The sequence below is a fragment of the Saimiri boliviensis genome, chromosome 21 (genome assembly GCF_048565385.1).
Source record: "Saimiri boliviensis isolate mSaiBol1 chromosome 21, mSaiBol1.pri, whole genome shotgun sequence".
In the NCBI taxonomy this organism is placed as follows: domain Eukaryota; kingdom Metazoa; phylum Chordata; class Mammalia; order Primates; family Cebidae; genus Saimiri; species Saimiri boliviensis.
The window spans coordinates 14,075,222-14,099,167 of NC_133469.1; the positions used below are offsets into that span (position 1 = coordinate 14,075,222).

At 55.7% G+C, this 23,946-nt stretch overlaps 1 protein-coding gene across 2 annotated transcripts in view; it reads left to right on the forward strand.

The window, feature by feature from the left end:
- Positions 1–1,672: 1,672 nt before the first annotated feature.
- TMPRSS6 (transmembrane serine protease 6) overlaps positions 1,673–23,946 on the forward strand; it is a 38,519-nt gene continuing 16,245 nt past the window's right edge. The window contains exons 1-10 of one of the 2 annotated variants that reach the window (XM_010343494.3): positions 1,673–1,884; positions 6,726–6,922; positions 9,908–10,041; positions 11,297–11,364; positions 12,298–12,482; positions 12,777–12,818; positions 18,459–18,663; positions 21,166–21,302; positions 22,511–22,623; positions 22,981–23,090. In XM_010343494.3, coding sequence (XP_010341796.2) covers positions 6,727–6,922; positions 9,908–10,041; positions 11,297–11,364; positions 12,298–12,482; positions 12,777–12,818; positions 18,459–18,663; positions 21,166–21,302; positions 22,511–22,623; positions 22,981–23,090 — 1,190 coding nt within the window. In that variant the 5' untranslated portion in view covers positions 1,673–1,884; position 6,726. The remainder of the gene's footprint in view (positions 1,885–6,725; positions 6,923–9,907; positions 10,042–11,296; positions 11,365–12,297; positions 12,483–12,776; positions 12,819–18,458; positions 18,664–21,165; positions 21,303–22,510; positions 22,624–22,980; positions 23,091–23,946) is intronic. The other variant, XM_010343496.3, reaches the window with a different exon arrangement.

Consider the following 23,946-nt stretch of genomic DNA (forward strand, 5'->3'; position numbering starts at 1 on the left):
CGCGCACCTCACACTCCGCACACACCTCACACTCCGCACACACCTCACACTCCGCACACACCTCACACCCTGCACACACCTCACACCCTGCACACACCTCACACTCCATGCACACCTCACACTTCATGGACACCTCACACTAAACACATATGCCTCATACTCCACACACATCTCACATTACACACATACCTCACACTAAACATACGTCTGATACTCCACACACACACCTTTCACACTGTGAGCACGCACACACACATACACACACTTGTATACAACTCTCATGCTCCACACACAACTCATACCATACATAGCTCATAGACACACACACCTTACACTGTGCACACTGCCAGCACCCACACTGCATACACATACACAGTCCACACACCCCCACCCCACATCATATGCCCCTCACCCAAATCTTTTATGTTTTTTTTTTTTTTTTTTTGAGGTGGAGTCTCACTGTGTCACCCAGGCTGGAGTGCAGTGGCATGATCTTGGCTCATTGCAACCACTGCCTCCCAGGTTCCAGTGATTCTCCTGCCTCAGCCTCCCACATAGCTGGGATTACGCGCACCACCAGGCCTGGCTAATTTTTTGTATTTTTAGTAGAAATGGGATTTTTCCATGTTGGTCAGGATGGCCTCGAACTCCTGACCTCAGGTGATCTGCCTGCCTTGGCCTCCCAGACTGCTGGGATTACAGGCGTGAGCCACCATGCCTGGCCAAAAATAAATTGTATTTATCCCATGATCGCCAAAGTGTTATTTCAGCCTGCAATCAATATAAAAATTGTTAGAGAGTTGGTTGACATCCTGTGTGCACCTGGCCTTGGAAACCTGGTATGCGCCTCTCCCCCATGCAGCTTTTCTCAGTTCAGACTGGCTCAAGAGCCACGGGTGACCAGCAGCTGCCATTATGGACAGACAGCACAGCGCTACGGAACCAGGTAGGAATTCACACTGGGCGCGGTAGCCTCCCGCCTGTAATCCCAGCACTTTGGGAGACCGATATGGGCAGATCACCTGAGGTCAGGAGTTCGAGACCAGCCAACATGGTGAACCCCGTCTCTTCTAAAAATATACAAATTAGCTAGGTGTGGGGGTGCGTGACTGTAATCCCAGCTACTCGAGAGGCTGAGGCAGGAGAATTGCTTGAATCTGGGAAACGGAGGTTGCAGTGAGCTGAGATCGTGCCTCTGTACTCCAGCCTGGGTGACAGAGTGAGTCTCCATCTCAAAAAGAAAAAAAAAAACACTAAAGAGCCAGGTAGAAATTCAAATAATTCCCAGCTAAACAGAAAATAGCATCCAGCCCCACCCCTGCCTCCCCTTTCTCCTCCTCAATCCCCAGAGTGCATGGGCCCAGCCTCCTTTTCTCTCTCCGGCCAGTAGCTCTTCTAGTCTCGCCCATCCAGGTAAGCAGACCCGTGTACCAGGTAAGCAGACCCGTGTACTGCGCTAACCTGTACCGGCCTCTGCATGGTCCTCGGCCACCCCTACCTCATGTTCTTGGGGTCCAGGGGCTGTAACTAGGCAGGCATGTCACCAGGCAACGGGCGTCAGGGGAGAGCTCAGATCTCCGGCACCTGCCTGCCAGCCTCTGGGGTGCCCATGGCGGGGAGGGGGCGGGGTAAGAACTGCCTTCTCCCGCCTCCTGCCTGTTTACCTGTACTCAGCCACAGTTGCCATCCCAGACCCAGCAGGAGGAGCCCCATGGAGACTGGGGCCACAGGCCACAGGGGACAAGGGCCAGACACCCTGGCCATGGCTCTGGGCCATTGACCCAGCCCAGGCAGGCCCGGTGGGGGCGGGGAGGCCTCGGCCTGGATAAACAGAGGCTCCTGCGGCCTGCATGCAGGCTCGGCACCTATCTGCCACTCCCAAAGGTAAGTAGGGGCCTCCAGGAGAGGGGACCGGGACCTATGAATGACCTAGGGACAGTGTCCACCCTAAGAGCGGGGCCTGGTTCCCTGGGGCCTGAGCCACCTACCCTGCTCTGAGGCCAGGCCTGCAGGGCCTCATCAGCCAGAGAGTGATCCGTGAGCAGAAGGTGAGGGGCCCACAGAGCTGGGGAGGGGAGGGACCATGCAGAGTGACACCGGGTGTGGGGACAGGCACAGCGTCAGTGCTGGGCGGATGGTGGCCTGGGCTTCAGGTGGCAGAGACAGGAGGAAGGGAGAAGCCACCCTACCCCTGCCTCGCAGGACTGGACGTGCTGCCCCCTCCATACCCAGTACCCCACCTGGGCCTTCTGGTGTAGCAGGCAGGCCCAGAGCCCCACACTGTACCTGTGTACTGACTTAAGCCCGGGACCCTGGGCTCACAGGCTCAGAGCTGGTGTGTGTGTGTGTGTGTGTGTGTGTATGTGTGGTGTAGGAAGGGTGTGCATCTATGAATTTTTTTGCTGTTGTTTGTTTGAGATGGAGTCTCACTCTGTTGCCCAGGCTGGAGTGCAGTGGTGCAATCTTGACTCACTGCAACCTCCGCCTCCTGGGTTCAAGTGATCCTCCTGCCTCAGCCTCCTGAGTAGCTGGGATTATAGGTGCACACCACCACACCTGGCTAATTTTTATATTTTTAGTAGAGACAGGGTTTCACCATGTTGGTCAGGCTGGTCTCGAACTCCTGGCCTCATGATCTGCCCACCTCAGCCTCCTCCCAAAGTTGTGGAATTACAGGTGTGAGCCACTGCGTATGGCCACAGTGAGTTTTTGTGTTATGAATAGCTGTGCGTCTGTCCCTCCACGTGTCTCCATCCATGTACATCTGTGGGGCTGTGGGTGTGTTTATATGTGTGGAAGGGACCCCTACCCAGTCTCCCGCACTCAGGACTCTGGGCCCCAATGGCTTCACTGAAAGATGCCTCTATGGGCCTAGCCCAGAGTCCCGCTCTGCTCTGCTCTGCCCTGGCTGAGGGACCTCGGGTAAGTCATGTTACCTCTCTCTACCTCAGTTTCCCCAGCCGTTAAATAGAGTCAGCAAAACCCGCATCCCAGGCTGCTGGAGGCTGCAGCAGAGTTTGCAGCGCTGCTTAGCACAGGGCTGGCATGTGTGGCGTTCACACGCAGTGGTTGAATCCAGATCTGCGCTGCTGGAGAAGTCACGGCCCTGCCCCAGGGAGGGAGACTCACCTGCAGCAGGGAGACCCGAGACCCTCCAGTGGCCAGAAGGGCAGGAGGAAGTGAGGAGCAGGTGCCAGGGTGGGGTCCAGGTGCTCGGAGCTGGGAACAGCTTCAGGGCCCTGCGGCTATTGGGGCACTGTCCCCCTTTCCAGGAGCTCAATGTGAGGGGCAGAGAGAGCACCCGCAAGGTGAACTACACATGGCGAGGGTCAGCCGTCCCTTCTAGGGCACTCTGGGAGAGCTGCCAAGAGGTGAGGTCCGAGCTGAGGTGACGGGGGCTGTGTAAGAGCTGGCCAGGTTGGGAGCTGGGGGCCCAGGCGGGAGGACTGTGGGGTGCCTGGCTGTGAATAAGCACTGACAGGCTCAAGGTCCAGGAGGGCTCTTGGTGCTGACCAGCAACCTGCTGTCGATCTGTAAATGTTCGCTACCAACTCGCCGTTAAAATTCCTTACCAAAGAAGTCCGGTGTCCCTGGGTGCCACGGGGAAAAGAGAGGGTGGGGATTCAAGGAGATGGGTGTGAGGGGCATTTAGAGGGAGGCAAAGTCCGCACACCCAGGACAAGAGGCAGCTTTGGAATGGGGACTCAAACCTGCTGTGTGGCCTCAAGCAGGAGTCTCAGTGCCCTGTTAGTTACTGTTCTGTTTCCTGCCTGTTTCTCACCAGGGATGCTGTGAATATTTGGGTAAGTGGGCGGGGCCGTCCCACCCCTTGCAGGACATTTACCATTCCCTGGCCTCGGCCCCATTAAAGCCAGCAGGGCCCACCCCATATACAGGAATATCTTAGCTTCGCGTGTGGAGGGGAGTGCCATGCCCAGCGAAGGTCCCCTGGAGTCCCTCCCTCCCTTGTATCTGATGGGGGCTGCTCACCAGAGTCGCTGTGGCTGGACACCAAAGACCCTTAGCTGGGAACAATGCCAAGGGGAGCTGCAGGGAGCGGGGAAGCCAGGAGAAGGGCTAGGGTCCTTCAAATCCATCTGCAGGACTTTGAGCCCTGGACTGAGTTATGGATAGAACATTCTGGGTCTCAGTTTCCTCGTCTGTCCAATTACTAAGGAACCCTACTTTTGGAAACCCACTGTGTAAAAACCCCAAGACACAGCCCAAAGGAAGCCCCCACCTACATCTAGGGTAGTTTTTTAATGTTTTTTTTTTTTTTTTTTTTTTTTTTTTTTGAGACAGAGTGTTGTTCCATCATCCAGGCTGGAAGTACAATGGCGGGATCTTGGCTCACTGCAACCTCCGCCTCCCAGGTTCAAGTGATTCTCCTGCCTCAGCCTCCCAAGTAGCTGGGATTATAGGTGCCTGCCACCATGCCCAGCTAATTTTTGTATTTTTCATAGAGACAGGGTTTTACCATATTGGCCAGGCTGATCTGGAACTCCTGACCTCAGGTGATCTATCCACCTCAGCCTCCCAAAGTGCTGGGATTACAGGCGTGAGCCACCGCACCCAGCCCTGGGGTGCATTTTACAGCAACACAGTATTTATGGATATAGTAAGAGGAGACGACCTTCCCAATAGTCTGGAACGCTTGCTCTCCTGGTGGCTGGGTCAAGGGCCTTCTCTGTACTGTGGGGAAACCTGCCTGAAAGGCCAAACACATAGGGATGTTTGCTTGAAAGGGTCTCACAATAGAGCTGCAACCCTTTGCCGGGCGCGGTGGCTCAAGCCTGTAATCCCAGCACTTTGGGAGGCCGAGGCGGGTGGATCACGAGGTCGAGAGATCGAGACCATCCTGGTCAACATGGTGAAACCCCGTCTCTACTAAAAATACAAAAAACTAGCTGGGCGTGGTGGCGCGTGCCTGTAATCCCAGCTACTCAGGAGGCTGAGGCAGGAGAATTGCCTGAACCCAGGAAGCGGAGGTTGCAGTGAGCCGAGATCGCGCCATTGCACTCCAGCCTGGGTAACAAGAGCGAAACTCCGTCTCAAAAAAAAAAAAAAAAAAAAAAAAAAAAGAGCTGCAACCCTGGATTGTGAAGAGAGGTGACTTTCAGTTGTTATTTAATCATGATTTGTTAATTAACAGCTCATTTATGGAGGCATCTTAGATTAGTGGAAAAAGCAAGGAGTCAGACATCCAGGGTCAACCTCCACTTTCCTGCTGTGTGACCTTGGGCAAGTGGCTTCTCCTCTCTGGGCTTCAGGCTTTTTTAATCTGTAAAATGTGGTTGGGGTGAATGCCAGGTTTTCCAATCACATAGGGAAAATGAGGCTAGGAAAAGCCCTAGACTGAGTTATGGCTAGAATACTCTGGGTCTCAGTTTCCTCATCTGTCCGATGGGTGCAGAACTGGAGGATTAAGTGAGATAACACAGTGTGGGCATTAGAAAGAAAACATGGGGCAATGGTTCCATATCCCTGTGTGGCCTGAAAACTACATGTGAAATGTCTCATGAGGGCATGAAATGAAGACTAGTTTTTGATCCCTTCCTCTGCCCCGAGAGACTTTGAGAGTAGGGAGGCGAGACAGACTGTAGAAAGCAAAAAGTTCTTCTTCAAAGTTTCCTTTATTTTTAAAGAAGAATAATAAAGGTTAGAAATAATAGTTTGTTGTAAAGACTTTCTTCAAAGCCTTCTTTTCTTCTTATTTTTTGCTGGTAACTCTTTGTGAAGCCCCATCCTATGTAGCTGTTGGACATGCTCACAGGCACGTAGTACATTCCATGTCCTTGTACTTTAACCCAGATATCTGTGCTGGACGTGCTCACAGGCACGTCCCAGCTCGCAGCCTATGCCTCTTCCTTATTTGGACTTCCTCTCTTCCATTGTTCTCCACTGCCTTTACCTATTTAGAAAAGTTTTAAGTGGTTAGCCAATCAAGTTTTAGTTTAGATCATGAGGGCTCCAGCCAATGGAGATCAGACACAGCAGTAAAGACCCGATGTGTAAGGAATAAGTATGCCTGCCTTTCCTTTGTTCATTGTACTCTTGTGGCAAGATGGCTGACAAGAGCACCCTTTCTGCAGAAAGGAAAATTGCCTTGCTGAGAGAATTTTGTCCGAATGCTAATTTTTCCTTGCAGTATCTAGGAACGAGCATTCTGTCTCTAACAGAGACAGTACTCTGTGAAGGAAGGCAGATCCTTGGCCCAGCACGGTGCTGGCTCAGGGGATTCTGGGACAGGGGCTGAGTGCATTGACTGTGTGGGTGTGATAAGAAGCTCTGTGAACCAGAACCAGGAGAAAGGAACAGTATTCTTTGCGTGGAAGGGAAATGAGGGCAAGAGGTCAGACCTGCAGAAGCCTGCACCCCAGGTACTTTAGTTCTGCCTGTAGGTGTGGCCTCTAGGGAGTGGGTTTGCAGGCACTGAGCCCTCTGTCTGTCCTTTGATCACAGGGAAACCAGTGGGAAGCAAAAGTGGGGTTCTTGAGGCAGACCCAGTCTAGCTCAGGTGCCTGCCCTCTGGGGCGAGCTGCTCTGAGATGCATTTCCCTCCTCTGTGAGCTGTCTCAGCGCCCACTTCCAGTCACTGCCACCTGATGCTGTTACCCTTCTACTCTGAAAGGCAGGAAGTCCTGCTTCCATGCACCACCAGTGCCCAGCAGAGGCTTCCTTGCAAATGTGAGGCTGTTTTCAACTTCAGTCTGTTTCCCTGGCAGGATGCCCATGGCTGAGGCCCCCCAGGTGGCTGGCGGGCAGGGTGATGGAGGTGATGGCGAGGAAGCAGAGCCAGAGGGGATGTTCAAGGCCCACAAGGACTGCAAGAGAAAAGCCCGGGACTACCTCCGCCTGATGCCTCTGTGGTTGGCCCCGGTTGTGCTGGCTTTGGTGGGAGTGCTACTCTGGTATTTCCTAGGTAATGTCATGGGACTGCCCAGGAGAGGCACCTGGGGAGGGCTTGGGGTGGCCATAGCAGGCACAGCAGGACAGAACTGGGTTCCAGGCTCAGCCATGCTTGGCATGTTGATGTGTGACCTTGGGCAAGTCCTTTCTCCTCTCGGGGTCTCCCTCCATGTCCTGCCAGCTGGAGATGCTGTCAGATCCTGGTTCCAGGTCCTACGGCTCAGGTCTGCTCCCTGCTTGGGCAGAGTGCTGCAAAGCTCCCCACCAAGTGGGAAAAGAGAGGTCTCCTAACACCCAGTTCTTGTGAACCAACCAGCCCAGGGAACATAAACATTGCCTTCTGTCCTCCTGAGTTGCCCCAGAGGCTTGGAGCCAACCCAGACCCGAAGAAGGAGACCAGAGGCACTGATGGTACCTGGTACCAATTAGAGCCTCTGCTCACTTGAGCCCAGCCTGGGTTCTCCTCTAGGGTGGGGACCATAATTCTATCCCCTCTGGGTCTTCAGGGCCCAGCATGAATAGGGGATGCAGTGGGCAGCTGGAGAGCAGCCAGCCTTGGGGGCCTCTCCCATGTCCTTAATTATGCCCCCTGATCCCTGATCTCACAGCCCTCAGTCAGTCCCCTGGTGCCCCAGGAGCAATTGACCTGTGCTCTGGGCCCATTCATCCAGGCTTCCATTCATTCATTCATTGAATAAACACTCTTGAGCATCTATTACCTTTTTCTAAAATGGATGCAGTCTATCCTCTTCCTTCTGCCTTTGACAGCAGGAAGTAATGGAGAAATCAAATTGGACTATGCCTATAAAATGCTTCCCGTACACTGTAGAAGACCGATTCATTTGTTCATTTGGTCAGTGCTAAGCACGTCCTGTGTGCCGGGTTCTGGGGATAGCCCCTGTCCTTGTGATTTAGCCAAGGCATCAGACCTGACACACTCTAAAGTGCAGCATATACTGGGACAGAGGAAGGTGAAGGCTGGGGATCCACAGCAGGGACAACCCAGCTTGCCTGTGTGATCAGGGTATCCCACAGGCAAGGTGTTTAACCAGGTGTTTAACCCTGCGAAGGTTAGCTAGTGCTCTTCCTGGCTGAATCTACTGGTGGAATTCCAGGCCTGTTGAAAGCAACCTAGGGACCAACTTTGGAGCAGTGGAGAGAAATCCATGTAGGCTTAGATCCAAGGGGGTCAGGGTTGGGGTATCTGTAAGCAGCCTCTGGGAATGACCCTCTTGGGGACTCCAGGCCTGACATGGGCCTGCTTGCAATGACTCACAGTGATTCTACCCAGAGTCGAGCAACGCGGACAGTAGATGCTGTGTGTATTTCGTCACTGGCAGGAAGCCAGTGCCCCAAATAGCACAGGGCTGGGGTGGTGGGGGGCCTCCTCAGGTAGCACGCTAATTAGTCTTCGGGGTAAACCACAGGGTACTGGGCTGGAGGGCCAGGAACTCACCTGCAAATTGTTTCTCTTTGCAGAGGAGTTTAATTCCCCCTGATTATGCTCCTGGGGTAAATCACCCCCTACCCCAGGAGAGGTGCTCCATGGGGCTGATGACCCAAGGGGTGAGTGGTCCCGAGGGGTGAGTGCTCGTTTGGGGGAAGCCAACACCCCCACAGAGGGACTAAGGGGAGGCGGCACTTCAGGAGCTGTTTGAAGGACTCCTCTCACATGGACCAGGCTGTGCTCTTGGGACTGGGTGCTGGGTAGGGAGGTGGATAAGAGAGTCGCCTTGCCTGGTCTGGAAGAGGAGGTGGGCAAGTGGCCGGTGACACTGGAGCAGGACAGGCCCCAAGCACGGAGGGCAGCCTGGCCCAAGGAGAGGGTGGGGCCAGCTTCCCAAGAAGGATGGTAGCAGGGCCCTTACTACCACCAAGCATACATATTTCCCGGTCCTTCCCCTTTCCTGCTCTCCCTGCCTGAGACACTCTTTGCACAGATGCACATCACCTTCTTCCCTGGGCTCCGCACCGCAGCCCACCCCACGCCCTGATTGCCACTGCACGGACCACCTCTAACCTGTTATACACCACGTGCTGTTTACCATCCAATCCCTTGCTAGTCTTCAAGCTACTAAGGGCAGTTTTCTTCTGTATTGTTCTGTTCATTGTTTTGCTCTTATAGTCCCAAGTGCTTCAGCTCAGTTCCTACATGGCACTGCTCACACGTGGATGCCGAATACTGTGTGGTTCCCAGAGCCACGCCTTTCTTTTCATTGTTGTTTTAAGATGGACTTTCGCTCTTGATGCCCAGGCTGGAGCACAGTGGTGCGATCTCCCCTCACCGCAACCTCCACCAGGCTCAAGCAATTCTCCTGCCTCAGCCTCCCAAGTAGCTGGGACTACAGGTGCCCGCCACCGCGCCAGGCTAATTTTTGTATTTCTAGTAGAGACAGGGTTTCACCATGTTGGCCAGGTTGGTCTCAATCTCCTGACCTCAGGTAATCCACCCCTGGGCTTCCCAAAGTGCTGGGATTACAGGCGTGAGCCACCGAGCCTGGCCGGAGCCACGCCTTTCTTACCCACCACTGTCAGCTTCCCGAGGGAAGACACATCTGTCTTGGTGAACTAGCACACCCCATATAGCAGGTGCTTAGCTCACACCTGTGGGATCCCTGGACGGCCTGCCCAGTGGAAGGATCCTCGTGGGGCTGACCCATGACCTTAGCCTTCTGGGCCTAGGGGATTTCTTGGCCTTCATGTCGTCCGCGTCCTGGACCGGTTGCTGTGTCAACCTCTCACTGGGAGCGTATAGGGCACCATCCATCTGGGGCCTCTCTCCTCCCTGGCACCTGACAGCCAGTTTGTCATCAAGTAAGCTTTCGATGACCATGATGACAACGGCAGTGACAGAGATGATGACGATGATGATGACGGTATCGTGGAGACCCAAGACACTGAGGCTGAGCTGAGGGTGTGGGTGGCAGAAGGCATGGAACAGACAGGAGCCTTTTCCATCCGCTTCCTCTGGTAACCCTGCTGGTTCCTTCCTGGGCAGGGCACAAGGCGGAGGTGACGGTCAGCCAGGTGTACTCAGGCAGCCTGCGCGTGCTCAATCGCCATTTCTCCCAGGATCTGGCCCGCCGGGAGTCCAGTGCCTTCCGCAGTGAAACCGCCAAAGCCCAGAGGATGGTAGGCAAGGATCTGGGGGCTGGGAGGGGAGAGTGTGGGCGTGAAGAGAGGGGTGGGGTCTGATCACAAGGCGGCAATCGGTAACCCATCTGGAGCACTCACGGGACCACAGCCCTGCCCCAGGTTGAGGGTGATGGGAAAGTCAGTGGACGCTTGGGTCAGTCACACTCGGATTAGATCCTGATCACACCTCTTACCAGGGGTGGGGCATGACCTTGGGAAGGGTCCTGAAGCGCAGCTGACTCTGTCGATGACCCCCTGCTGCCCCTCCGTTACAGGGTGGTAGCCTCCTCCTGTCCCTCCGTTACAGGACATTGGCCCTCTCTCGCCCCTCCATTACTGGACGGTGGCCCCCTCTCGCCCCTCCATTACAGAGCGGTGGTCCCCTCCTGCCCCTCCTGCCCCTCCGTTACAGGACAGTAGCTCACTGCATGCAGGCTGGTCTACTGCCTGCCACTTTCAGGCCACAGGACCACTGGCCCTGGCAGGGGCGGTGGTTCAGCGAAAGTTCCAGGCTGTCTCCCAGAGGTACCCTGCTGGGCTGGGCTCAGACGCTCTCAGCTCTCCCCTGTACCTTCACGGCCCGGGTGGGTTGCCCACTTTCCAGCCTCTCTGCCCCTCCCAACTACTGTTTCCCAGAATCACCTCCGAATCAGCCGCTTGTCCCACCTTCTCAATGGCGGGTCTGCTTCTGAGGGACCCAGCCTGAGGCTGTCTGTTTCCTCCTCCATAAAGTTGGGCTGATAACAGCAGCCTTCTGCAGGTTCGCTGGGGGTTGCAGTGAGGCTGAGATAACAGAACACTATTCCCACGCTGTGCAAACGCTTCAGAGCCTGCAATCCTGCCGGCCGCGCCGTAGTTGCAGATGGGCAAAAACTCCAGCCAACTGTGCTACTCCTCAGAGCCACTGGCTTGTCCCAGGCTACGGGAGGGGGCGGGGAGGGGACCCAGAAGCCCAGAGGGGTTTTTCAGAGTGGAAGAGTGACTTTTGGCAAGGAGCAGAGAGGTCTTTGGCAGTTCGGGTGAAGGCGAGAGCCAGCTGTGGTGGGAGGCGAAGGAAGGGGACCGGGTGTGAGTTTCACGCATGCCCCGGGCCCAGCCACGGAGTGCTGCGTGGCTGTGAGCAAGCCTGTCCGCCTTGGAGGCTCCTGCATGGAGCAGGGCTGCCGCGGGGAGCAAAGAGCACCCCGAGGTAAGAAGCAACTTGGTCTCTGCTGCAGAGGGTCCCAGGGGCTCTTGTCTTCCCTCCTCACAGCTCAAGGAGCTCATTGCCAGCACCCGCCTGGGAACTTACTACAACTCCAGCTCCGTCTACTCCTTTGGGTGAGCTGTCCTTGCCCCTGAACGGCCCCTGCTAGGATCTGAGATTCGAAGAATGGGAGGGGGCTCTGTAGACTGCTGATGCAATGCCTTCATGTTTAAAACGGGGAAACTAGGCCGGGCGCGGTGGCTCAAGCCTATAATCCCAGCACTTTGGGAGGCCGAGGCGGGTGGATCACGAGGTCAGATCGAGACCATCCTAGCCAACATGGTGAAACCCCGTCTCTACTAAAAATACAAAAATGGAGCAGGGCATGGTGGTGCGTGGCTGTAATCCCAGCTACTCGGAAGGCTGAGGCAGGAGAATCAGAATTGCTTTAACCTTGGAGGCAGAGGTTGCAGTGAGCCAAGATTGTGCCACTACACTCCAGGCTGCTGACAGCAAGATTCTGTCTCAAAAAATTAAAAAATGGGGGAAACTAAGGCACAGGGAGGGAACTTGGCTTCCTGCATGTGACCCTCCCTTCACTGAGCTCATCTGTGGAATGGGAACATAGGTGTGATAGGTTCACACCAGGTGGTGACTGTGATGGCTCATCAAGGTCCTGACACCATCAGGTGACACCATGCTGGGGGTGATGGGGGGTCCTGACACCATCAGGTGACGCCATGCTGGGGGGGGTGGGGGGGTCCTGACACCATCAGGTGACGCCATGCTTGGGGGGCTGGGGGTAAGAGCATTGGCTCCAGGGCCCAGCTGTTGTGTTCACATCTGGTTCTGCTACTTGCAGCATAGTCTATGGCACACAAGTTAATCTCTGGTGCCTCGGTTTTCTCATTCGTAAAATGGGGATGATGAGAGTGCCTCCTTCAGAGGTTGCTAGGAGCCTTCTGTGTGAAGACTGGAGTGGAGGAAGCGCTCGGCGTGCATGAGCGTGGGGGCGCTGCCAGACCTCAGAATCCTTCCCTGGCCCCTCTCACTCCTGCCTGCTTCAGGGAAGGACCCCTCACCTGCTTCTTCTGGTTCATTCTTCAAATCCCTGAGCACCGCCAGCCGATGCTGAGCCCTGAGGTGGTGCAGGCGCTGTTGATGGAAGAGCTGCTGTCTACGGTCAACAGCTCGGCTGCCGTCCCCTACCGGGATGAGTACGAGATGGACCCGGAGAGCCTAGTAATCCTGGGTCAGTCCTGGGAGCGGGAACATGGAGTCAACTCACAAGGTTGGGGGAAACAGCTGTGATGAGGCCTGGGGAGGCTGCCTGCCAGGGCCGGGGTGCTCTCAGGACAGGCCCCCTGGAGAGCCCCCTGGTAAGGGAGCAGTGCCATTGCATTCAAGCAGCCAGGACAGAAGGCGGGGTGAGGGGCGCTTGGGGTGAATCTCAGACAAGCATGGCTCCAAGAGTCTCTTTTAATTTTATTTTCATTGTATTTTCTTCTATTTATTTCCTCCTTGTTTATTTGTTTCCTTTTAACAGAAGCCAGTGTGAAAGACATAGTTGCGCTGAATTCCACGCTGGGTACGCGCCTTGTTTGTTTCTCATTCCGCACTTTCCTTTGGAGTTGGTGTTTTTCTTGGCTTTGTTGTGTGTCAGGAGGCCGTGGGGCTGCTACAGTGGGTGCAGGAAGCCCGGGCCAAGACCCCCCCCCCGGGGGGTGCCGTGATGGACTCAGCGATGGGTCCCAAGCAAGTCCGGAGCAGGTGTGAGGAGAGGAGGTGGTGTGCGCGCGTCTGCTTGTGTGTGTCTTGTAGACGGGTGTGTATGCATTCCTGTGTGGGCGTGAAGATGAACCGGGTTCAGCGATCCACAAATGTGACTCTCCTTCCCTATCACTGACTTCACCCTGCCTCCAAGCCACTGTTTGCACTGATGGTAGAAAATCATCTTGCCGATTCACGGTTTATCAGTCACGTTGGTTTTCATACCTGGCCCTTTGGAAGTAGCAGTGCCATGGCATTCAAGAACGCTCCTTCCACTTCTTCCTTTCCTTGCCAGTCAGGCTCATCAGCCCTACCTCCCTACCTGATGTCATATTGCTAGAGTCACCTTGCTTTTCTCCAAGCGGACCCACTGTCTCTCAGCGGACCAGCAGAGTCGCCACGCTGCTCAAGGCAGGAGGTGCTGCGCTAAGCTGTAGTTTGTGTGAGTTGTGCAGTGCACGCACTGGGCTGCTGGACTCTGTGGCCCCTAAATTCTCGGATTCCTCCTAAACTAACCAGTGTTGTCACCTGGAACCAAGGTGGGGGTGAGCGTCTAACCCCTTCTCAGGGAGGGAGGCAGAGTTTAAATCCTCGTTATACTTTTCCTTGCCTTCCGCCTTCCCATCCTGCTGGCCAAATGCTTGCTTCCTTGTTGGGTGGAGGTGAGATGAGGTCAAAGTACAATTTTCAAAGAGGTAAAATCACGATTCTCATACAAAGATAGAGTGACCATGTGTCAAAGATCTATTTAGTTGATTAATGGGAGAGCCAGTGAATGGGTAAAGAATGTAAGAAACTGATCTGTCTGTCTGTCTGTCTATCCATCCGTCCACCCACCCACCCACCAACCCACCCACCTACCTATCTACCTACCTACCTACCTATCTATCTCTCTGTCTGCCTGCTTGGCTGCCTGCCTGTCTATCTAGTTACCTAGCTAGCTAGCTGTTGATCTGTCGATCTGTTTGTCTATCTATTATACATATATCGATCAGTTTATCTCTATCTATCTAGCTGTCTATCTAAGCTGTCTACCTAGTTGTCTATCTATCTATAATCTTTCTAACTACTTACCTATCTCCCTGTCTGTCCACCTAGCTAACTAGCTAGCTGTCTGTCTATCATGAATCATCCATGGAAAAAGAGAACCGCTGGAACAACATTACGAAGTTAGATACAAACCTGGTTAATGTCCTGCCAGGCAAGAAAACTCAAACCTTCGGGGTTGTCTTTTCTAATGAATTAAAATCATTGACAGCTTGTTATAGTGTTCCGAAAGTTAACATCTACCTCCACAGAGTCCAAGGCTTGATAATCAACGTCCAATAGTAAGTCAGAATTATGACTCCTGAGAGCCTCAAGGGGACTTAATCAGACAATGCTTGGGGACGGAGACTGGCTCACTGCAGCCTGCACACCAAATCTGGTCCCCTGCTGCCTGATTTTGGAGGGCCCATGAGCCAAGAATGGCATATATAAGAATGACATATATACACACACACACACACACACACGTATATATACATATATATACGTGTGTGTGTGTGTGTGTGTGTGTATATATATATATATATATATATATTTTTTTTTTTTTTTTTTTTTTTGAGATGGAGTCTCACTCTGTCACCCAGGCTGGAGTACAGTTGGGTGATCTCGGCTCACTGCAACCTCAGTCTCCCAGGTTCAAGTGATTCTCCAGCCTCTGCCTTCCAAGTAGCTGGGATTACAGATGCCTGCCACCACACCCAGCTAATTTTTATATTTTTAGCAGAGAACGGGTTTCGCTATGTTGGCCAGGCTGGTCTCGAACATCTGACCTCAGGTGATCTGCCCGCCTCAACCTCCCAAAGTGCTGGGGTTACAGGCATGAGCCACTCTACCTGGCTGATTTTTATATCTTTTAATGATTGAAAAAGCTCCTATGGGGCCAGGCACGGTAGCTCACGCCTGTCATCCCAGCACTTTGGGAGGCCAAGGCGGGCAGATCACCTGAGGTCAGGAGTTTGAGACGAGCCTGGCCAACATGGCAAAACCCCATCTCTACTAAAAATACAAAATTTAGCTGGGCGTGGTGGCCAGTGCCTGTAGTCCCAGCTCCTTAGAAGACTGAGGCAGGAGAATCGCTTGAATCCGGGGGGCGGAGCTTGCAGCGAGCCGAGATTGTGTCACTGCACTCCAGTCTGGGTGACAGAGTGAGACTCGGTATAAGAAAGAAGGAAGGAAGCGGGGAAGGGAGGATCCTATGGAAAGTTGTTTCCTGTTTTAGAAGAGCCTGTGTAATAGCCTCATGTTGCCTCGTGCCAGTGTGTCCCCATGTTCCTGGCAGTTATTCTGTAATTATCGGTGCTTACTGGGTGCTCATTTCATGAGTGAACGATTGAACAAATGAATGAATGCGTGAATGAGGAGACTGCTTCAGTGCACATCCAGAGCACAGAGTCTCGGGGCAGAGATAACCACCCAAATCCTCTAAGTCGACTTCTGGAGCACTTCCTCCATGCTAGGCCCCATTCCTGTGCCGAGGACACCAGGGTGACCGTATCCTCACCCCTGCCCTTGAAGGAGCTTCAAGCCCCATGAGGGAGACAGACACATAAACACTCCAGCCTGGCGATAAAGTGAGACTCCGTCTCGGGGGAAAAAAATAAATTAGCTGGGCCTGGTGGCATGCACTTGTAGTCCTAGCTACCTGGGGACAGAGGAGGGGAGGCTAAGGTGGGAGGATCACTCGAGCTCAGGAGGTCAAGGCTGCAATGAGCTGTTGTGTGGCATCGCTGCACTCCCGCCTGGGTGACAGTCTGTCTCAACAAATAATTTTAAAAAGAAAAAGAAATAGATTCGGACCTGGCAGTGGGTAGGGGCTCCCTGGGCAGAGGGAAGGGCAGGGGCAAAGGCTGGAGGAGGGGACCACCCCAGGCATGTTCAGTGACTTCCTCCCAGCCCCCAGAGGGGTCGGGCTCCCTGAAGGTGTTTCTGATTAACAAGAGGTTAGCACACACCTCTCCACTGAATTCACCTCAAAAAAGAAAAAAAAAGAGTAATGATTAAGTGGCAAGAGCAAAGAATCTGCTTGGAGCAAGATTTAAAGAACACAAAACCCTTGGAAGAGCCAGGCGTCTTTCCCCAGCTGCTGGTGGCGGCCCTGTCCCTTCCCTGGGCAGATACTGTTGGTCTCTCCCTGGGAAGGTCAGCTCCCCACTGGAGTCAGGACGGAAGGGGTCAGGGAGAAGGGGCTGAGCCACAGATGGCAGCCTCAGAACAAAACGTCTTCACCTCCATTCCCTTCCCGGTCCTCGGCACTGCCCAGAGGGGGTCGTAGGACAGGGATCATCATGACATCCAGTTGACAGAACTCGGAGTGGCTAAGCCACCGGCCCAGACTCACACAGCTGCTGAGTGTTGGTGCTAGGTGGGGAGGGTAGTGCCCCTCCTTCCTTCTCTCCAGTCCCCTCCCCCTACCCACTCTCCCCTGGGGGCCCAGCAGATGGCTAGTCCGGGGGGCTGCCCCCAGGCTGACCAAGCTGACAGGGTTTGCCTGTCTGTGGCCTTCCAAAGAAGACATTTTACAGCAGAGAAAATAGACGGAAAACTCAGATTATTTATTTATTTATTTATTTTATTTATTTTGAGACGGAGTCTCACTCTGTCGCTCAGGCTGGAGCGCAGTGGCACGATCTCGGCTCACTACAACCTCCACCCCCACCCATCCCCCGGGTTCAAGCGATTCTCCTGCCTCAGCCTCCCGAGTAGCTGGGACTAAAGGTGCATGCCACCACACCCAGGCCATTTTTATATTGTTAGTAGAGGCGGGGTTTCACCGTGTTGGCCAGGGTGGTCTCAATCTCCTGACCTCCTGATCCACCCGCCTCGGCCTCCCAAAGTACTGAGATGACAGGCGTGAGCCACTGTGCCCGGCCAAAACTCAGGTTTTATGATTTCATGTCACCAGGCTGCCTCCCACATCCCAGGTTCATTCCTAAGTCCCCACTGACTCCTGGAAGAACACCAGGCTTCTGGGGAAGTTGAAATGAGACACTGCATGATCCACGAGAGAGCGTATGTTCACTGCCAGACCCTGGTGCCTAGATCAAACACACAGTAGGTGCACAGTTGCTGTTTTGAATGAATGAATGAATGAATGAATGAATGATGCAGGCGGTACTGCTCTGGAAGTTCTGGCAGCGCATCAGAGCTTATGGATTAGATAGAAGAGCAGAGGCTCACCGGTGTGTGGGGCAGGGGTATAGGGTGTGATGGCGAAGGAGGTGTCAAGTGAGGCAGCTGTGAGATGGGCTAGGTCTGAGCCTCAGGCGGGGCCAGCTGCAGGGTGGCAAGTCACAGGCCTTTCTCCCCGGCCACACCTGCTCCCTCTCCCTCACACCCACCCGAGGACCAGGCACTGTCTTTACCGAGCCCCTGCTGTGCAAGGCGCTCTGCTGGGCCCTCAAAGGTGCATCATCCCACAGCCTGCTGGCCGTCCTGCCAGGGTTGTGTTATTGAACCGTTCTACAGATGAGGAAACTGAGGCTCAGGAAAGATCAGGTGGTGGCTGGGCAAACCCAGGTCTGTGCAATGGGCACAATCATTGTAAGTATCTCATAGAGCTGTTGTGGCATTCAGTGAGACAGTGAGTGGAAGGCATTCCGCTCCGCTTCTGGCCTGTAGCAAATGCTTGAGAAGGACTCGTTTTATTCTGACAGCTTCACTATCAGTAGCTCAAAGCTCATGTCCGCCCGCCAGGGCAGCCTCCCACACCCCTCCTTTGGGCACTCCCTTCTCTCTATGGGAAGCGAAGCCCTCATCGCTCTCCTCTTCACTGCACGTGGCCTCACTGGTCTCCACAGAGTGGCTCAGCAGCCGGAGGAGGGTGTGGTCCAAGCCAGCCCATGTCCCGGCCTTGCCCAACCTTCCGTGGCTCCCCACGGCTGCAGGAGAAAGCGGCACCTGTCCTGGGAGTGGCCTGGGCCAGGCCTCCCTGCCTTTAGCTTGTCCTCTGGCTACATGTGCCCTGTGCACACTTTCCTCAAAGCCACCCAGCTCGCCCCAGCCTCTTTGCTTATGCTGGGACCCCCAGGACGCCCCCAGCCCACAGGCCGGGTTTGGAGCCGTCACCTCCTGAGCTATTCTTGACTGTTCTGCGTCTGTCTGTCCCTGCTGTCATCCATGGCCCCAGGCAGCGACTGGATCTTTACCTGGGCACTCAGAAGGCACCAAGCTCAGTGGGCATCCATCCCATGCATGAATGACTGAACCAATGAATGAATGTGTGAATGAGGATACTGACAAGGGAATGCAGCCAGGAAAGGGAAGGATGTGGGCTGCAGCGTGTCTGTCTGTCCCCGCCAGGCTCCCCTGCCCACCCCATCCTGCCTGGGGGAGGACGTCGAGGGATCTGGCTCCCAGGGTCCCCTCCTTCGGGCTCACAGGAGTCAGGGGCTGTACCCCTCTCCCCCTCCAGGCTGTTACCGCTACAGCTACATTGGTCAGGGCCAGGTCCTCCGGCTGAAGGGACCCGACCAGCTGGCCCCCAGCTGCCTGTGGCATCTGCAGGGCCCTGAGGACCTCATGCTCAAACTCCGGCTGGAGTGGACGCTGGCTGAGTGCCGGGACCGACTGGCCATGTATGACGTGGCTGGGCCCCTGGAAAAGAGACTCATCACCTCGTGAGTCCCTGGGAAGGAGGGTGGGGTGGGAGGGCTGGAGAGTGGACTGGCTGATGGGGGGTGGGGTCAAAAGTGACCAACAGCATTCTTAGACAAGGGTGGTAGGACCTTAGGCCTGGGTACCGGGGAGCCCAGCGGAGATAGGGGAGAGGAGGCTGGAGATGGTTTTGTACTTCGGACACTCCCTCGCCGAGCCTCAGTCTTCCCGTCTGTAACAAAGCTGTTGTTCTAGATGACCCATAAGGTCAGCTCTGGGAGGCACCTGGCTTGTCGGCATGCTTCAGGGTCTGGGTACAACCTGGACTTTCAACCCCCGGGCCATTCCTAAATCCTGACTGCCTCCTGGCCGAACACCCACCCTCCCTGCTTCCCAGCTTCTGGTAGGGTTTAAATGAGATACTAGATGCTCCATGGGAGGGGATATCTTCACTGCCAGACCCCGGTGCTTAGACCCAGTGCACAGTAGGTGTGCAGGATCTGTTGTGAGTGAATGAATGAATGATGCACGCGGTGCTGCTTTGCGAGTTCTAGCAATGCATCGAAGCTCACGGGTTAAATGTCAGAGCAGAGAGGCTCACTGGGGGGTGGGGGTGGGGGTGGGGGTGGGGTGTGATGGGGAACTCCCTGCCTCCTAGCTGTGTACCCTAAGGCAAGTTACTTTGCCTCTCAGCATGTCAATTTTTTTTAACCTGTAAAATGAGTTCACAATCATGCTTACCTTTGAGGGTCACTGGAGGATTTAAATCAGACTATGTGTGCCATGATCCTCACATCTAGTGAGTACCCAGTAAACGCTAGCCATTATTGCTATCATTATATATAGTCTAATTGGGGCTGGCCACAAAAGGCATTGAGTGGAAGGAGCAGTTTGGACTTTGATATTTGGTAAGTGGGGAGCTGTTGATAGTTCCCGAGCAGAGGAGTGGGGCTTTAGGGCATGAGATATGGTGTGGAGTGCAGAAGTGATTAGGATCAGAGGGCAAGTGGCAGGGGCAGGGGAGCAGGGACTGGAAATGGCCTTGACCTTCAGGAGCCTGGTCACCCTCCCACAGGATGGGGAGACAGGTGTTGGCCTGCGAAGCTCTGCAGGAGATGGGGAAGATGCTGGGCTGGGCAGTTCTCAGCGATTGTTTGTTGAGCACTTACTCTGTGCTGGGCGCCAGGCTGATGCTTCTTCGGTCTCACTTGGGCCATGGACAGCCTCCAGGCAGATGGGAGGAAACCAGTGTGCTCAGATCAAGGGCAGTCTTTGAACGTGAGCCGGAAGACGTTCTTGCCACACCCCTCCCCCAGAACTTCTCCGGGCTGCTGTCTCCTTGTCACCCTTCCTGCTGCCCTGCTGGGTGTCACCTCGATCTGGGGGCGTGTGTGAGCTGAGTGCCTGGAGGGCTCTGGGAAGTGCAGAGAAGCCAGACACCCTCCGACTTCCAGGTCCAAAAAGGGTGGGGATGCTTAGGGTTTTCCCCTAGGGCTTCTCTGGGTGTCCCTCAGCCTGAGGTTGGGAGGGGACCCGACTGCCAGGCCCGGCTCTGTTCCTATTCACTGTGGCTCCTGGTGGCTCCCTGGTCCCAGACCTTTAGAGAAGCTCTCAAATGATGGGTCAGGCCCAAGAGCCGACACACAGCCAGGGAGGCTATTGGGTTGCCCGCTCAGGGGGAGGCTGGGCTGTTAGTTTCTTATAAATTGGTCCATCGGATGCACTGGGACTCCAGAGAGCACTGTCATTGGCGCCGCGAAGCTGGGTGGAGATTGGTGAGAGGGTGAAGGGGAGTTGGAGTATCCCTGTCTGAGACGGGCAGACCAGGGGCACCTACGTATGTGGGAGGGTACCAGCCATCAAGGGCAGTGCCTAGCGCAGGCCTGTCTCTGCCACGGACCGCCAGTGGGGCCTCAGTTTCCCCATCTGGGAGTCATGCAGCTGACCTGGACAGTGTCACCAGGGTCTTTTCAGGGCTGACATTCCAGACTTCTAAAAGCCCAGAAGTCTCAGATACGGATATTTGTTCTTGAGCTTCTCAGGCACCAAACTCTGGGCAGATTTCTGGGTACCCTGGGGGTCACCAGACCACACCCGCTTGCCCCGTCCCACCCTTGAACAAGGCCGGGAGTTGCGGTGTGGCCAGCCAGAAGGGGTGGTCGCTGCAGGTGCCAGTCTAGTCTCCCTGCCAGGGATGCTAGGGGTCACAGTGATTCTGTAGCGGGGGCTGGGGAGGGAGCATGGGACTCAAGCCATCATCATCAAACTGTAAGTTCCGGAAGTCTGGGGAGCCTCCTGGCCTCTCTCACCTGAGGAGCTGGACTGGCCCTTGGAGGACCCTCCATCTGTCCTCTGGGGCCAGGGACACACAGACACCTCCACAGGGACAGACAGCGGTCTGGTAGCAGACCTGGGCCCAGATGTCCAGACTCCCGCCCACCTCCCCCAGCCGCCACCTGCCACCCTCCCTGCCACTCCCCTCCCAGAGCCCGGCCCACCCCTGTTGCCTCGCTCTGCTCTGCCAGGGTGTACGGCTGCAGCCGCCAGGAGCCGGTGGTGGAAGTCCTGGCGTCGGGGGCCGTCATGGCGGTGGTCTGGAAAAAGGGCCTGCACAGCTACTACGACCCCTTCGCGCTCTCCGTGCAGCCGGTGGTCTTCCAGGGTGAGGGGCAGGGGTCCCTGGGGCAGGGGAGGGGTGCGGTAGAATCCCAGGGCCCTCCGCTGGGCTGACTCCTCACCTTCTTTGCACAAACTGAGGATGGGATGGGGAGAGGGAAGGTTCTGGAAGCTCCGTCCCCTCCCCTCTGCTCCCCACCCCCTCCCCGCCCTCTCCCCCACCCCTGCACCCACCAGTGGCTGGGCCTGGAACGCGGGTCTGTTTGCGGCAGGACCAAAAACGCCTTTGATTCTGCCCTAGACGGTCCGCACAGCCAAGGCAAGAGGGCGCCTGAGGGGTGATGAGGGCACAGTCAGGCCTCAGCCCCTGGTGTGGCGGGTCCCTCCTGCCTCCCAGCCCCCACCCTCCTCCTGCTTCGGGACCTCCCTCCTCGCCCCCTTCCCAGGAAGGGCACGTCCCACCCCACGCTGGACAGCTGTTCTGGGCCTGGGCCAGCGTGCCTCTGGGCAGGAGGCTCAAACTTTGCCATTTCTGGAGCTCGGGAGGGGAGGGTGGCAGAGAGGAGGCCACCGAGTGTTGGCAGCTGCTTCTCCCCCACCCCTCTGCCCACTCCGTTCCCTCCCACTCCAGGCCCCCACCCTCTCCTCGGTTCTATAGCACGCTCTCGGGCAGGGACCTGGGTCCCTAGGGCGCTAAGTGGGTAGCAGAGTTGTTCTCTTGGGAGTTTGACACAGGCTGGAGCGTGGAGGGAACAAGGGGCTTTGGCGACCCTGGCCCCGTGGAGAGGTGGCCAAGGCAGCTGAGGATGCTCCTGTCCTGCCCCTGGACCCCTCAGCCTCTCCCTAAGTGGTCCCAACCAAGACACCCCTTTTCCGTGAACCTCGTCTTCAGAAGGGGGCACAGCCCTCTCTCCCACAGCAGCCACACCGCGAGGCCTCTGCAGGCGTGATGCATTTTGTAAACTGGCAAGTTCTGTCCCTAGAATGTCAATGACACACAGACGGAGCACTTACTACCCGCCAGGCTGTCTGAATGTTTTCTGTCTATTCAGTCCGCTCTACTACCCTATGAGGCGTGTGCTGTTACTGGCCCCGTTTTCCAGATGAGGAAACCGAGGCCCAGGCTCACATAGTCACACTCAACCACAGGGCTTTGCTGGCAGCAGTGGCAGGGGTGGTGGGGTTACAAGCTGCGCCTGCCTGCTGGGAGGTGCGGCCAGGGCCCCCCGTGTAACGGCACTTCTCCTGGCCCAGCCTGCGAGGTGAACCTGACGCTGGATGACAGGCTGGACTCCCAGGGCATCCTCAGCACCCCATATTTCCCCAGCTACTACTCGCCCCGCACCCACTGCTCCTGGCACCTCACGGTGAGCCCCCACCCTGCCTGACCACCTACCCTCTGCCCCAAGCATCTCCAGGTCCCTGGGGACCCAGGATGAGAGGGGATAGTGTCCCACCTCTGCTGAAGCCCCCACAGGCTGAGCCCTGGGTACTAATCCTGCCAGGGCGGAGAGGGGTGTGGGCAAGGTCTCCCTCTGTGGGTTACAGCAATGCCTGTTTGTTGAGTGACTGATAGACTGTATCCCCACCTGGGATTCTGGCTCTCCTTCTCTTTGTTGTTAAGGAGTGGGTTTACCAACCTGGGCACACCTCATGGGCGACCTGATGGCCCACCAGCCGGCTCACACCCCACGGCCATCTAATGACCCTCTCCTCCCTCCCAGGTGCCCTCGCTGGACTACGGCTTGGCCCTCTGGTTTGACGCCTATGCACTGCGAAGGCAGAAGTCCGATTTGCCATGCACCCAGGGCCAGTGGACAATCCAGAACAGGAGGTACCGCTTCCTCTCCTCCCTCTGGCTTCCTTTCCTCCCTCCCTTAGAGGTGGCCCTCCACAATGGGAGCCAAGTCCCCAACGTCAGAGGGGCAGCAGGGGTAGCAAGCAGAGGCTGCGGCTGGTGTCAGGCCTATGCTGTTGGGGTGACACGAGGTGCGACTTCAGGCCTGTGCTGTTGGGGTCACACGGGGTGTGACTTCAGGTCTGTGCTGTTGGGGGTGACATGGTGATGCAGTGACTTCAGGGCTTTGCTTTTGGTGGTGAAATGCTGATGGCGTGTGACATCGGGCTTGTGCTGTTGGGGTGACATGCTGGTTCGGTGACGTCAGGCCTGTGCTGCCTGGAGAGCAGCAGGCATCTGTGGCATGATGGGGGCATCTCTGGACATGGCTGCCCTGAGTGCTCATGGTGCTTCCTTGGGGCCTCCTTGCGACTCGCCTAGGCCGAGCACGGCTGGATATTCCCCCCCACACCCCCGGCGCCACCGAGACCACAGGGTGACCCTGAGATGGGTCGGGGAGTCCCAGTTCTGCGAATGATGAGAACATGTTCTCTTGCCTCTCTCCCTACCCCAGAGCTGAACTTTCCGTCTCAGGGAGGCCCAGAAAGGAGAAGGAACAGTCTTGGGTCTGACACCCGCTGTCTCATCCCCCACCCCCATGGGGATTCCATTTGCCAGAGACGGGGCCCCAGCATTCTGGGGGTTCGGTGGTGTGGTGTTAGGTGCTAAGACAGGCGTTCAGTGTGTTGGCCTGATGTCCTGTGTGGTCATCAGCGCCTTGCCCATTCCCCAGAGGAGGAAATCAAGGCTCAGCTGGATTAGGTGGCATGCAGATGGGTCCACAGTTGGGGTC